Raw genomic sequence first — 14,459 nt, 5'->3', positions numbered from 1 at the left:
CCTAGGCCCATAGTAGAAACTAATTCTTTTTTTTTTTTTTTTTAATTTGGAGACAGTCTCACTTTGTCACCCTTGGTAGAGTACCATGGCATCACAGTTCACAGCAACCTCAAACTCTCAGGCTCAAGCAATCCCCTTGCCTCAGCCTCCAAGTAGCTGGGTCTATAGGTACCCGCCACAACACCCAGCTATTTTTAGAGACAAGGTCCCACTTTGGCTCAGGCTGGTCTCTAACCTGTGAGCTCAGGCAGTCCACCCTCCTTGGGCTTCCAAAGTGTTGGGATTACAGGCATGAGCCACCACGCCCAGCCCAGTAGAAACTAACTAAAAAAAAAAATCTTACTGAATTAAAGAAAGATTTAAGTTAATATGTGGCCTCTCAACACTTCCCATGTTTGTGACTTTTAGTAGGTCCTGTGAGCTGAGTTTCTCAGGCTCCAGTTTGATTCGGCTCTTTCCTTCTTATATCTGAGTCACGCCTCATTGATCCCACTGTGAGCCTTCACCTCGGAGGACTAGTCCTTCCACTTCTTCCAGCTGCTGGACAGAAATCTCACTCTCACTATGACTTGGCTCCTTCCCACTGCTTATTTGCTTTGCTGCCTGTTGAATAAATCTGTTTGAGTTTGATGAGATAGGTTTCCCAGGAATTATTAAAATACATGAGGTCTTAGCAAGGTGGCCCCTGGATATTTCAACAAAAAACGAAAGAAAAAATAATTTTTAAAAATGTGTTTTGTTAATGGGTTATCCTCTGATTAAAATTAAAAACTGGATGGTATAACTTTCATGTGATACATAGTTTAGATGTAGGTATCAGTGTTATCTTTGAAATACAAGAAGGTAATTAGTTTATGGCCTATGTGAGTTAGCGTTGCCTGGGGGACCCAGACCCTGAATTTGTGTGGTGGGTCACCCTTGCAATACTTGGGCAGCCCAATCTCTAAATATTTTGTTCCTTTTAATGTAATTTGTTTTCCCTGCCCTTTCATGCCTGGCCACCCACCTGCGCTTCATAAAACTGCTCTCAGTTGCTCGCTTTGGCAGCACATGTACTAAAATTGGATCGATACAGAGAAGATTAGCATGGCCCCTGCGCAAAGATGATATGCAAATTCAGGAAGTGTTCCATATTTAAAAAAAAAACAAAACTACTCTCAGGTGCCCAGTAGGCCACTGATGGAACAGAACGTGCACCTGCCCTTGTGATGTCTTCTACGACCCCCTTTGGGAGGTCCTACATTTGTTGGGGGTACATTCGGGACCCCCATATACACACCTTCCTCTCTCCTCCTTGCTGACTTTGCTTGGAGAGGAGAGATACTGCAACACTCCTCCTTTTGGCTAGAGATCCCTCACTTATTCCTTTCCTAGGGCTTCCAAAAAAGGCACACAAACACGGCAGCTTAAAAGAACAGAAATTTATTCTCTCATAGCTTCGGAAGGCCAGAGGCCCCAAACCAAAGTGTCATCAGGGTTGGAGCCTTCTGGAATCTCTGAGGCAGAATCTGTTCCATACCTCTCTCCTGGTTTCAGGTGGTCACCAGCATTGTGATGGCTTGTAGATGGCTCATTCCAATCTCTGCCTCTGTGGCTACATGCTGTTCTCCTCAGTGTGTCTCTTTGTGTCTCTGCCTGACCCTCTTGTAAAGACAATAATCACATTCTAGGGCTCTGGGGACATGAACTTTGGAGGGATGCCATTCAACCCAGGATACCTCCTTTCTTACTTATAGCACAAAGCTATATTCAAGCTTGCTTGAGATTTCACTCACATTCTGAGCCTAGATTTCTTAAGCAAGCTCATTTATCTAGATAGAAAAGAACTAGAAAGTTAGGCTTTCACCATTTGACTACTCATTAACAGGGGCAGCTCAGACAAAATAATGTGCATATAAATTATTCACAGCTCACCTAATGGTAGCCTAATAATTATGGGTAGCTACCACACACTGGACCGCTACACTGTGCCAGGCTTAACATTGATCTTTATTAATGATAATAAAAGCTAACACTTGATAACACTTTGGCACGGAATATGCCTAGTATTTCTCATATGGTATCTCATTCAATCCTCATAACAATTCAGTGAAGTGTTATTAGTATTATCCTCATTTTACAAATGAATACATTAAGCCTTACAGAAATCAGGTAGTTTGTCAAAGTTAACCGTATTCTTACATGGATGTCAGAGTCCAGAGATTAAACTTTTAAACACTGTTCAATGTGGTCTCCCTTCTTCTCCTGTTGGCAGGTGAGAAAAATGTGGGTGCAGGAAATGAAGCCACTAGCCTGAAGTCTCATACCTGGAATGCAAAGCCTGTTTTCCCTTAAGTCTAAATTCTTTTCTAGCACCTCATTTCAAGTTTGGTTCTACAGGGTTCCAGGTGATGACAGCAATGGAGAAAATAGGGTAGTTGGCTCTTTGAGGAGTCAACACATCCCAAAAGAGGAGGTTGAACCACGGACACGGTGATTTGGAAGGTTTGGCCAAGAGTTTGTTAAATTCGCACTAGCCTGACTGTGCCTGGAAGTTTGTATTCTAGAGCCCTTTCTTTTTTCTTGACACTGAGATACCAGGCACGGGTGAGCAAGACACTGCTGTCATCTGCTCCTTGGTTGTGGGGCCCTGGGGACTGTCATGTTGGGGGCTGGCTCCCATTAGAATTGGCTTCAGGACTCAGACCACTTGTCTGCTTCCAGCTCATTTCCTATATCCTTTTTTTTTCTTTTAACTTTTTCTCTTCTTCTTCTTTTCCCTCTTTGTTCAACTATTTTATAAACACTCCATGAAATACCCATAGGCCTGTGTCCTTCATGTCACATGTCATTTCCCCTGTGAGATTCCCTCTGTGGTGAATTTGTGTCTCAGTCCCTCACTCTGAAATGGACTTGATAATATTATCTTCTTTATAGTTTTGTGATCAAATGAGATAATGCTTTAGTGAGCTAATAAACATTAGCTACTATTAATTGAAGGAACATGCAGTTATAAAGAGAAATACATGTGGACAGCACGATTGACTAAGGTCATTTCTAGCACATTACACACCATAATTTCAGAAGGAAGGAGGTCATCTACTCTCTTTCCCACACACTGGTAAAAATTTCACTGTATCACTGACTTGCAATCATTTTTTGATATAAAACATTCAGTTCTGCTTTTTCCAGAAAGCCTTGAAATGTTTTAGAAAGTCCCACAATCTGAGTCTCCAAGTTAGATTTCCCATACCAGGTCTCAAATATGGAAGTGCCATCAACTACATCAAAGGCAAAAGTCTATCTCAGACTGAGCATTGATTCCTAATTAGGAAAATAAATTCACTACGTTTTAGGAATATTTAAACCTTTTTTAGTTTTAAAATTAGATGTTTTTAGTTTTGAAATAATTCAGGACAAAGCACCAACTCATTCTCAGTTTTGACTTACCCTGTAGAATTTTAGCTCTGGCCTCAGTTTAGTCGCCAGCTTTCTCATGGTTATATACTTCTTGGCCTCGTCTTGGGAGAAAACTGTCATAAGGCTCGATTTTGTCACATAACTTCACTCCTAGTGCCAGAAAAGAGAAAACAAGATCACAGTGCTGCTTGACCACAGGTTCTGCAACAAATGCCCAGGGCTCTTTCTTCCAGGAGTGTGTTTAGCTGAGGAACCTCAGCTATCAGGCAGGCATAGCTCCTCCTGCCTTTGCTTTTATCGCTCTGTATGCAATTTCATACCCACTCGTTTCCATTTTTTGCCAGGCGCATTTACAGAAGGGAGTGCACTGTTGTCATCTGAAAGGAAACTAGCAAAGGCAAGGCCAAACTTTGACCTTCAGTATGACACCATACTTGACCTTGATAATGAAACAAACAAAAAATGACAAAGGATTTAGCACCAGTCTTGCAGGGACAAAAGTTAGAGTGGCAAATCACCCCAGGTACAATGTTTAGGATGAACCAAGGTGATCCTAATATGTGGTTCTGCACTGTGTTTCTTAAGCCATCTTTGGTAAAGACTGCTTTCAAGTCTCCCCCAAACCACCATGGACTGATTTGTTTGTAAGATACAATAAAAATGAATTACTAGAACAATGTAACAAAACTAAAGACCTACAAAATATTAGCTCATTTTAAAAATTATTAGATTTAACAGACATAAACTTAATTTGCCAGGTTGCTATAGAAGTTTCTAAATACTCTCACTATTGAAGCCTTTCTCATTAGGGACCACTCACAGGATTGATGCTGGCTGAGACCAGGCTGTTAGTGGCACTGCTAGTTGGGAGGAAACTGGTCCCAGACAGGCTTCACCCTGTAATCACTTGTGGAGATGGCCCCCAAACTGTATTTAGTTAAAAGGGGGGCACGTGGGAGTTGGCCAGGTATTGTATTTTTTATAGCTTCTCAGATCTTTCCCAATGTGCCGCCAAAGTTGACAAACATTTCTCCAGAATAAAATGCCTTATTCTTATGTAAGCTTCATTCCTGCCAAGTATTGACAGACAGCTGAATCTACTACAAGCAAAGTAATTATCCTGAAGAAATGCCTAGAAACCTGAGGCATTGTAGCCCAGCCTGTCTAACCTAAGTAAACTAAGTAAAAGCTTTTACCTTTTGGAGACAGTCCTGGAATTCATAAGGAAAACTGTTAAAGAATTCCTTTAAGAAACGACGACTCCTTTGCTCTTATGTCAACATCAGTTAATCACATGATCTAAATTTCATTTGTGAATTTACCAGGAGGGAGTGCATTTTATAGTGTGGTACCCATGAACTTGTGTGTAAAACCAGACGCTACATTTTACTACTTGCGAGGCCAAGGGCAAGGTATCTAAAATCTCTGAGCCCTTGCTTCTTAGACGCCTTCCCTACAGGGTCATTTTTGAGCTTTCAATGAAATAACCCACACAAATTGATTACAAATTCATATCTGACAGGTACTAGAACTACTGAAATATTAACTCTTACCTCATTTCCAGGTCTACCGTCTACCCAACATGTCCTGAAATGGCATGCCAGCCGGCATCTGCTATCCTGGGCTATAGACTCATTCTGATTGATCAGTCTTTTGGGTTGATAAATATTTTGAGTATTATATCAGCCACCATGTTTTTTATACACAGTATGTTCAAAGTGTATAGTGCTAGAGATTATAAGTTAATAAATTAGCACCTAGTGTGCATTAATTTTTCATGGGCATAGATGATGTGAATAAGACTTCAGGCGTAGTTCAGTGGTTAGGGCGCCAGCCACATACACCAGGGATGACGGGTTTGAACTCAGTCTGGGCCTGCTAAACAATAATGACAACTACAACAAAAAACAAACAAACAAAAAGTAGCCAGGCATTGTGGGAGGCACCTGTAGTCCCAGCTACTTAGAAGCCTAAGGCAAGAGAATCGATGAAGCCCAAGAATTTGAGATTGCTGTGAGCTGTCACAGTACTCTACCAAGAGTGACAAAGTGAGACTCTGTCTCTAAAAAAAAAAGACTTCAGAATCTTCTCAAACATAGACTCTAATCAGTCAAGTTTTTGAACTTACAAAAGTGAGAAGTTTCTAGGCCCAAGGTAACCTCATATTAATACAGAATCCCAGGGAGCTGGGGTTCAACATTACCCTTGATCTAGTCTTTATCCATCTTAATTAAAGATAATATAAACCACAAGGAGCACCTGGGTGGAGCAGCAAAAGCAGAAATAGCTGATTCACTGTGACAGCAGCGTTTCCATTGTACTTGGAAGCCCAGGCAACAAAGGAGATTTTACCAGCTCCATAACACCAAACAAAACAGCCAAGTAGTTGATGAGTGTTGTGGATTTTGTACTACTTAAAACTATAACACATTACTGTTGGTGTCTCCTCTTCCTCTTTTTCACTTTCCTCACCCATCCTTGAAAACACTCTTACATTTCAAGGCTTATGTGATACGATTATTTTTGAAGACATAGCTCTCCAAGGACTTTCCAGTTCACCTGCTGGGATTTGTTGATGCAAGTTCAGCTTCCCCTCTCGAGCAGCCAGCAATAGCAGTTCAGGGGAATGAACAGAGGAGTCACAATGAACTCTGTAGACTTGGCCCAGACATGCACCGTCCTCATTCCCCCTTTGTGTTTTCAATTGCCTGTTCTCAGGTTTCATAGACTTAGACAATACTAAAGTTAGTCTAACCTTCCCAATTGTGCAGGAGGTCCATTTGCATTGTTCTGCGTAGATGATTCCGCCCTTTTAAGGATAAGCACCTCAAAACTTTCATAAGTTAACCCATTTAAGATTGAAACTTTCTTCCTTATACAGAAATCAAATGAGTCTTAAGAGTTTCACTTATGTTTCTCCTTCCAAGCTTTGGAAAACACAAGGCAATACTCCCTTCACCCCCAGAACCCAGAGGAACCTCCTCTTCTCCCCAAACTAAGGCTTGCCAATATAAAGCCAGTTAAAGCTAGACTGAGAGTTGAAGTGGGGTGGGAGGCGAATGAGTTTCCTCTCTGCCTGCCCCAGCTGCACACTGCCGCAGACCCAGAGCTTCTGAGAGTTCCCTCTGGACATGGTACAAACTTCTGCAATGAATTAGTCTATGGTCACTTCTGGGGCTCACATTCCAGAACCCTATTCTGTAGCATGACAAGTTCTGAGGGGAACTCTGGAAATAGCTACAGAGAATATATCACTGAACAGCCCCGTACAGCCACCTCTGCCTTCTTCCCAAAGTCAGGCCTGATGCCTTCCAGATCTTAGGCACATCACTCCCCTTTTAGTTGCAGTGACATTTTCACAGCTGTCCTCTGCAAAGAGACAGGCTCAAGGTTCACCCTCTGGGAAGAACTACTCGGCCTTGCTACCTTACAGTCATTTCAACATGTCCTCAGTCAAATACATGGCAAAATTGATTTTTCTGTGCTTTTTTAAAAAAGGGAGATGATAAATGGAATAAAAAGCACTCGGATTTTTATTTTCACAATCCTTGACCTTGAATTGGAATTCTTATCAGCCAGTACACTTAGTTGGTAAGCTGAGTAAAATGGAGTTTATGTATGTGAAGCAGATGTGAAGCCCTCACCTTGCAACAACAAAAATCTGCTTTGGATTCTTTCTGTGAGTAGAGTGTGCGTGCAGAAGCAAATTATCTGAAACTGCCAAACACAATCTCCGTGGCAGCTCTGAAAGCTGGCAAGGCATGCCTGCAAAAGGATTAGCAAAAGCTTTCATATCAGGGCAGAGCTGCAGGTGCCAGGTCCCCAGACGGCTTGGCAGAGCCAAAGGCACGAGGGGATGAGTTTCAGCTTGCATCCAGCCTTAGGACTTACCACTTGAGTTTGTAGCTGGAGAAGGAAAATTTTAGGAAGAAAAGCCAAAATAAAACTCCACCCTCAAGGTTGGAGTTTGCCTAAGCAGAGCCCAAGTCAGCAGTGTTTACTGTAATTGTGGGTGACTTGCCCTTGTGTACCATTCAGTGAGTACAATTGCATAACTATTTCTGCTATTAAGGATGATTCAGCAATAAACTAAGCTCCATTTCATGTGCATACAAGGACCTTTTCTTTCTCGCTTACCCTTCCGGATATCTATTTCATATTCAGTTGCTGAATGTTTGACAGTTTATTAAGTTTAATAAGCACTTCCTCACACACTACCTCACTTTGCTTCTACAGTGAGGCTCTTTGTGAAGTTCAGGGCATTAGTGTCTTGCCGGGAGCACTTACCAGTCACCCCTGGAGATGGTACTCCTGACTCTGCAGTCATCCTGAGAAGGGTGATCAGCATTCTGTATGGAGTCCGTGACAGGGTCCATGACAGAAGAGCAAAGGAGCAGGGCTAAGAGAGAGTGGGGATGATCATCTGAAGCTAGCATGACCCTGTACGCCGTCCAAACTCATAGGCTCTGAGGCAGCTCAGAACGTGGATGGGGTAACTGGCTGGTGTCCATGTGCCTGGGAGCTCCTACTTTTGGCACTAAAAAGCCTGCACCCCAGGAACTCCCTTAAGCCTGGGCAAACCAACGGCCTGTCAATCCATGTACCCATCATATCTTGCCTGTTTGGTTCCACTTTAATTTCTGGTGGCACGTCCAGGTCCAGGAGGAGCTTTAGTATCCATATGCTGAGGAAATTCTGAAGGCTTCCGTGACCTCAGTCAACCTCTGCAAGACTTTTTTTCTAAATTTTAATTATTAGGGGGACGTAATAGATGTACAGTACACATGATGTTTACTGGCACACAATGTGAATAAATCAAATCAGGGTAATTGGAGTAGCCATCACCTCAGCGGTTTATCATTTCTTTGTGTTTAGAAATATTTCAATTCCTCTCTTTTAGTTATTTTAAAGCATATTCCAACTTATTCTAGTCACTTTGTTGTGTTAGCAAATATTGTTCATTCTATCCAACTATATTATTTACCCATTAACCAACTCTACTTTATCTCCCTTCCTCACTATCCTTCCCCGCCTCTGGCAACCTTCATTCTACTTTCTGACTCCATAAGATCAATTTTTTTTTTAAATATTTAACTCCCACATATGAGTGATAATATGTGAGATTTCTCTTTCTCTGTTGGTCTTATTCACCTAACATAATGTTCTTCAGTTCCATACATATCATTTCAAATGGCAGGATTTTATTCTTTTTATGGCTATATAGTATTCCATTGTGTATATGTGTCACAATTTCTTTCTTTCTTTTTTTTTTTGAGACAGAGTCTCAAGCTGTCACCCTGGGTAGAGTGCTGTGGTATCACAGCTCACAGCAACCTCAACTCTTAAGCTTAAGTGATTCTCTTGCCTCAGCCTCCCAAGTAGCTGGGACTACAGGCGCCTGCCACAACACTAGGCTATTTTTTGGTTGTAGTTGCCATTGTTTGGCAGGCCCGGGCTGGATTTGAACCCACCAGTTCCAGTGTATGTGGCTGGCACCCTAGGCACTGAACTACAGGCACCAAGCTGCTGTATCACAATTTCTTTATCCAGTCATCTGTTAATGGACAGTTAGGTTGATCCCAAATCTTGGCTATTGTAAAGAGTGCTGAAATAAACATGGAATGCAGGTACTTTTTTGATAAACTGCTCTGCCCTCCTTTGGATACATCCCTAGCGTGGGATTGCTGGATCCCATAGTAGTTCTATTTCAGTTTTTTGAGGAACTGCTATATTATTCTCCATAGTGGTTGCACTAATTTACAATCCCACCAATAATGTATGGGGGTTCCCCTTTCTTCACGTTTTCTCCAGCATTTGTTATTGCATATTTTTTAAATAAAAGCCATTTTAACTGGGGTGAGATGATATCTCATTGTAGTTTTGATTTGTATTTCTCTGATGACTAGTGATACTGAGTGTTTTCTCATATACTTGTTAGTCATTTGTATGTCTTCTTTTAAGAAATTTCTATTCAAATTCTTTGCCCACTTTTTAATCAGATTGTTCTATTTTTTCCTGTTGAGTTGTTAGAGCTCCTTAAATATTCAAGTTATTAGTCCCTTGTCACATGGGTAGTTTGCAAATATTTTCTGTCATCCCATGGGTTGTTTTCTCTTGGTTGATTGTTGCCTTTGTTATGCAGAAGCTGTTTAGCTTGATGTGATCCCATTTGTCTAATTTTGCTTTTAAATTACTTAAGACATCCTTGCCCTGACCAATTTCTTGAAACATTTCTCCAATGTTTTCTTTTAGTAGTTTCATAGTTTTAGGTCATAGATTTAGGCCTTTAATCCATTTTGATTTTTGTATACAGTAAGAGATAAGGGTCTAATTTCATTCTTCTGCATGTGGATATCCAGTTTTTCCAGCACCATTTACTGAAGAGACTGTCCTTTCCCTACTACACATTCTTGGCATCTTTGTAAAAGATACGTTCACTGTGGATGTCTAAACTTACTTCTGGGTTCTCTAGTCTGTTCCATTGGGCTAATGTGTCTGTTTTTATGCCAGTACCTTGCTATTTTGGTTACTGCAGCTCTGAAGTATAATTTGAGGTCAAGTAACATGACTCTTCAGTTTTGTTCTTCTTTGTTGAGAATAGTTTTAGCTAATCTGAGTTTTTTGTTGTTCTATATAAATTTTAGGATTTTTTTTCTATTTGTGTGAAGAGTGTCACTGGTATTTGATGGAGATTGCATTGAATCTGCAAATTGCTTTGGATGGTATGGGCATTTTAACAATACTGATTTTTTCAATCCCTGAGTATGGAATAGCTTTCCATTTTTGTTTGTGCCCTCCTTGATTTCTTTCCTAAGTGTTTTATAATTTTCATTATAAAGATGTTCCAATTCTTTGGTTAAGTTTATTTCTAGGTATTTTATTTGTATGCATTTTAAATGCATTACTTCCTTGGCTTATTTTTCAGATTGTTTTCTGTTGACATATAAAAATGCTACTGAGTTTTGTATACTGATTTTGTATCCTGCAACTTTACTGAATTTATTTACCAGTTTTAATAGGGTTTTTTCTTTGAGGTTTTAGATTTCTCTAGATATACTATGATTATATTTGTGAAAACAAGGATAATTTGACTTTCTTTTTGCTGATTTGGATTTCCTTTACTTCTTTCTCTTGTTTGGTTGTTCACATTAGAACTTCCAATACTATTCTGAATACTGGGGGGAAAGAGGGTATCTTTGTCTTGTTCGGGTTCTTAGAGGAAAGATTTTTGGTTATTTCCCATTCAGTGTGATACTGTCTGTGGGTCTGACATAAATGACTTCTATTACGTTGAAATAAGTTTCTTCTGTATCTAATTTTTTTACAATTTTTATTGTAAAGAGATGTTTAGTTTTCTCAAATTCTTTTTCAGAATTAATTGAAATAACTGTGTGGTTTTGTTCTTTGTTTTGTTGAAATGCAAGAACTGCATTAATAGCATTGACTGCATTAATAGCAATGCCATTAATTGACTTGTATATGTTGAACCACCCTTGCATCCCTGGGATAAATCCCACTTCATCATCATGAATAATCTTTTAAATATGTTGTTGAATTCAGTTTGTTAGTATTTTGTTGAGGATGTTTGTATCTATGTTCATCAGTGATATTGGCCTATAGTATTTTATTGTTGTCATTGCTGCTGTGTGAATTTGTGCGGTTTTGATATCAACATAATATAGGCCTTATAGCATAAGTTTGGGAGTATTCTCCCCTCCTCGATTTTTTGGAATAGTTTAAGTTGGGTTGGTATTAATTCTTCTTTGAAGGTTTAGAAGAATTCAGCAGTGAAGCCATTGGGTCCTGAGCTTTTCTTTGATGGGAATTTTTATTACTGCTTCTACCTCATTAATTGTTACTGGTTTATTTAGGTTTTAGATTTCTCCTGGTTCAATCTTGGTAGGTTTTATATGTCTAAGAATTCATCCATTTCTAGGTTTTCCAGTTTATTGGCATATATTTGCTCAGAGTAGTTTCTAATGATCCTTTGAATATATTTTAAATTAGACCTAGCACTTACTATATTACATTGAGAAAGAGATTTGTGGCAATGCTTATATTTATTTTTTTTAAAAATAGTTTTATTTCTGTATGTTATCTAAAAAATAAATTTTTGCAAATTTCTTCTCTGGGTTGGTAAGAGTCCAGGTTCTAGATTTCACAGTCTGAACAGCTTTGACTGATAACCTGTCTCACTGGATCACTCCACAAGAGTAAGACCTCCTTTGTGTAGATTGAGTTGCTAGTATACTCAGTAACCATGGTCAAAAATAAAATCTATCCTGGACATTCTCCTGTCAAGAGTTAGTAGATCCAGACTAGGCATGGTGGCTCACACCTATAACCCTAGCACTCTGGGAGGGCGAGGCACCTGGGTTGCTTGAGGTCAGGAGTTTGAGACCAGCCTGAGCAAAACAAGACCTCATTTCTACTAAAAATAGAAAAACTAGCTGTGGTGGGTGCCTAAAATCCCAGCTACTTGGAGGCTGAGGCAAGAGGATCACTTGAGCCCAGGAGTTTGAGGTTTCTGTGAGCAAGGCTAAAGCCATGACACAGCCTAGGTGAAAGTAATACTCTGTCATGAAAAAAAAATCTAAGAGTTAGTATATCCAGGATATTCTAGTGTCATTGCATCTTCTCTGGAATTTAAGAGCTCATATGCAGACTGGATTTCAATTCCCCTTCAGCCCATGTACTGAGTATCTTTGTGTTATATGCAAACTATACAACCATGAGACAGCTCTGTGGATGATGTGATTTGAGGTCAGATGACAATTTCTCTATATGTAGGTACAAGTTCTACTTAACTTTTTATCCCTAAAATACCAAGAAACCACAGTCATCCATATTTGTATTTTTTTTAGCTTGAATTTCAAACTAAAGGTTTTATTTTTTTTAACTCTCTTTTTTTTTATTAAGTCATTCAGACATGGATCTGCTCATCATCATTAATCACCACAGAAATTCAAACCAAAACTACTCTAAGATACCATATTTGTATGTTATATACCCCCAACTTCTCTTGCCAAACCTATTCCAACTTCTTTACGTTTCTGTGGCCCTATTGCCATTTATATCTAATTGTATGTTTTCCACAAACTACATCATGTTTTTGTGGACTAGAGTATGAAGACAAATGTCCACACACATCTCTAAAATCAGCTGTACCCAGAAAAACACTTTTCACTTAAGCAGCATACAAAACACTTTTTATGAATTATATTGACCTGAATTAATCTAATCTGTTTTTATATCCGCCAAAATAAGATTGATAGAAATACTTTCATCCCTTTTCCATAGGTTTGAGTATCCTGGTCCTTGTTAGAGCTCCATTCTTGATCTGTTCAGAATAGTTACTGTATTTCTTTTCGTAGCTTGCTCTGCCAAGGGTGGGGCTTGTGGACCATTGAAAGGTTTTGAAAGCTATGAGTCATATTGCTGAAGGCAGAACTTTTGAGGCAGAGTATTTATGCGAAGGCACAATATGCTGTTATTAACAGCAGAAGGAACTGAGTATCAGTCAGAAATCAGTCCCTGATTACAGAAATACAGAACCAAGAGAAAGATAGGATGGGCACTGCTGGAAAAGTAAGCTGAATATTTCTTTCTCTTCATCATTATGGTCTAATGATGTGGGGTTGATTCTCAGAACTTTGGATCCATTAAAATAATTAAGTACTTGGGGATAATTCTTGAAGAATGAAATGCCTGTGAAGTGGGAAACGCTGGGTGGAGAATACCCACAGAGGTAGGCTTAAGTTGAAAACAGGGTAAGACACTGGAGGAAAATAGAGATGTGCTTTACATTGGCATTACGACTGATTCAAACTCAGGATAGCTGGGTATTTGCTCCATCCAATAAGCAGAATGTTTCCATAAGGAGACCTCAGCGATCTTAGTAGCATACATTGGATTCATGTCTATAATTCAAAACCTCAAACCCAGCAGTTAGAAAAATGTTTCCTTCTGTTGACTATGAAAAATGCTAATTCTGGGTTGCAAAGTAGACAAGAAAGTTTCATGCTTTTAAAACTTCTTAATGATACAGTTTCTATAAAAAATATAACTTTAAAAAAATTCTAAAACAAGACTACCTTATAGATAAAGTACGTTATTCCTTAAAAATAAGAGTCAGTAAAGTTAATATTAACTTTAGAAATAACTTTCATTTATTTAAATTTGCAAGTAAATCAGCGTAGTTCCTCCTTTTAGATGGGCACACAATTGCTTCAAGTGTTAGACCTGTTTGTTTGTTTTGTTCTTATTTAAACACTTTGCATTTAGCCAACCGTAAGGTTTTTAGGAAAATAAAGATAACATTTGAAGTCATCTTTATGGGTAATGTGAAGAATCAAGAGGCCCTAAAACTTGAAATGATTTTCCTCAAAATTGAATAAAAATAGAACAAAAGCATTCTACCTTGAATCAGAAATTCAGCAAAACCAGATTACTTGGGGAATTAATTTTACACTACAGAAGCTAGCAACTCTACCTAGGGAAATTAATGAACCTTAAAGTTGAAGGAATCTGAAAAATGTGCAGCTTTCGGTGCATGCATCAGGTCTAGTTATGCTGTCTCTACAAAGTGGAGGTCCAGCCATGGTGAGAATGTTTCCACTGGTGGGGAACTCAGTAGCCTCAACTTTTTAATTATAATTAATGACTCAGTATGTAATATATAAAGAGCATACAAGCTATCTAGAGATAATAGTGTGGCTGCATAAGGGTTATGTATTTCCCAAATTCTTTTAGTGTTCCAGGAAAACTCATGAAAGAAGGGGTCCCCTTTAATTGGAGATTACATTTTTTTCTCTGTACAATAAATGTTCCATTTTTCACTAGATAACTAAATGATAATTGTTGTCCATTTGGTAGCGCTGCCATAACAGAAATTTATTTTCTCATAGATCTGGAGTCTAGAATTCTGAGATCAGGGTGTCAGCATGGCTGGGGTTTTGTCGTGAAGATGGCCCTCTTCTCTCTGTGTCTTCACATGTCCTTCCCTTTTTATGTACCTGTGTTCTAATCCCCTCTTCTTCTTCTTTTTTTTTTTTTTTTTT

At 39.2% G+C, this 14,459-nt stretch overlaps 2 protein-coding genes and 1 non-coding gene across 3 annotated transcripts in view; 2 read left to right on the top strand and 1 right to left on the bottom strand.

Annotated features, from left to right (window-relative positions):
• CUNH4orf17 (chromosome unknown C4orf17 homolog) overlaps nucleotides 1-3,642 on the bottom strand; it is a 51,903-nt gene extending 48,261 nt beyond the window's left edge. Inside the window, exon 1 of the mRNA XM_003798523.2 lies at nucleotides 3,430-3,642. The gene's annotated coding sequence lies outside the window, so the exon portion shown is untranslated. The remainder of the gene's footprint in view (nucleotides 1-3,429) is intronic.
• LOC111728005 lies at nucleotides 1,032-1,138 on the top strand. Its single transcript, XR_002775425.1, has one exon. It is a non-coding gene; the product is annotated as a U6 spliceosomal RNA (small nuclear RNA).
• Nucleotides 3,643-12,690: 9,048 nt separating the features above from the next.
• ADH7 (alcohol dehydrogenase 7 (class IV), mu or sigma polypeptide) overlaps nucleotides 12,691-14,459 on the top strand; it is a 16,448-nt gene continuing 14,679 nt past the window's right edge. Inside the window, exon 1 of the mRNA XM_003798503.3 lies at nucleotides 12,691-12,987. Coding sequence (XP_003798551.1) covers nucleotides 12,970-12,987 — 18 coding nt within the window. The 5' untranslated portion in view covers nucleotides 12,691-12,969. The remainder of the gene's footprint in view (nucleotides 12,988-14,459) is intronic.

The sequence above is a fragment of the Otolemur garnettii genome, unplaced genomic scaffold (genome assembly GCF_000181295.1).
Source record: "Otolemur garnettii isolate 467f Iridium unplaced genomic scaffold, OtoGar3 scaffold00137, whole genome shotgun sequence".
NCBI classification, from domain to species: domain Eukaryota; kingdom Metazoa; phylum Chordata; class Mammalia; order Primates; family Galagidae; genus Otolemur; species Otolemur garnettii.
This window is presented reverse-complemented; position numbering and strand designations above follow the sequence as displayed.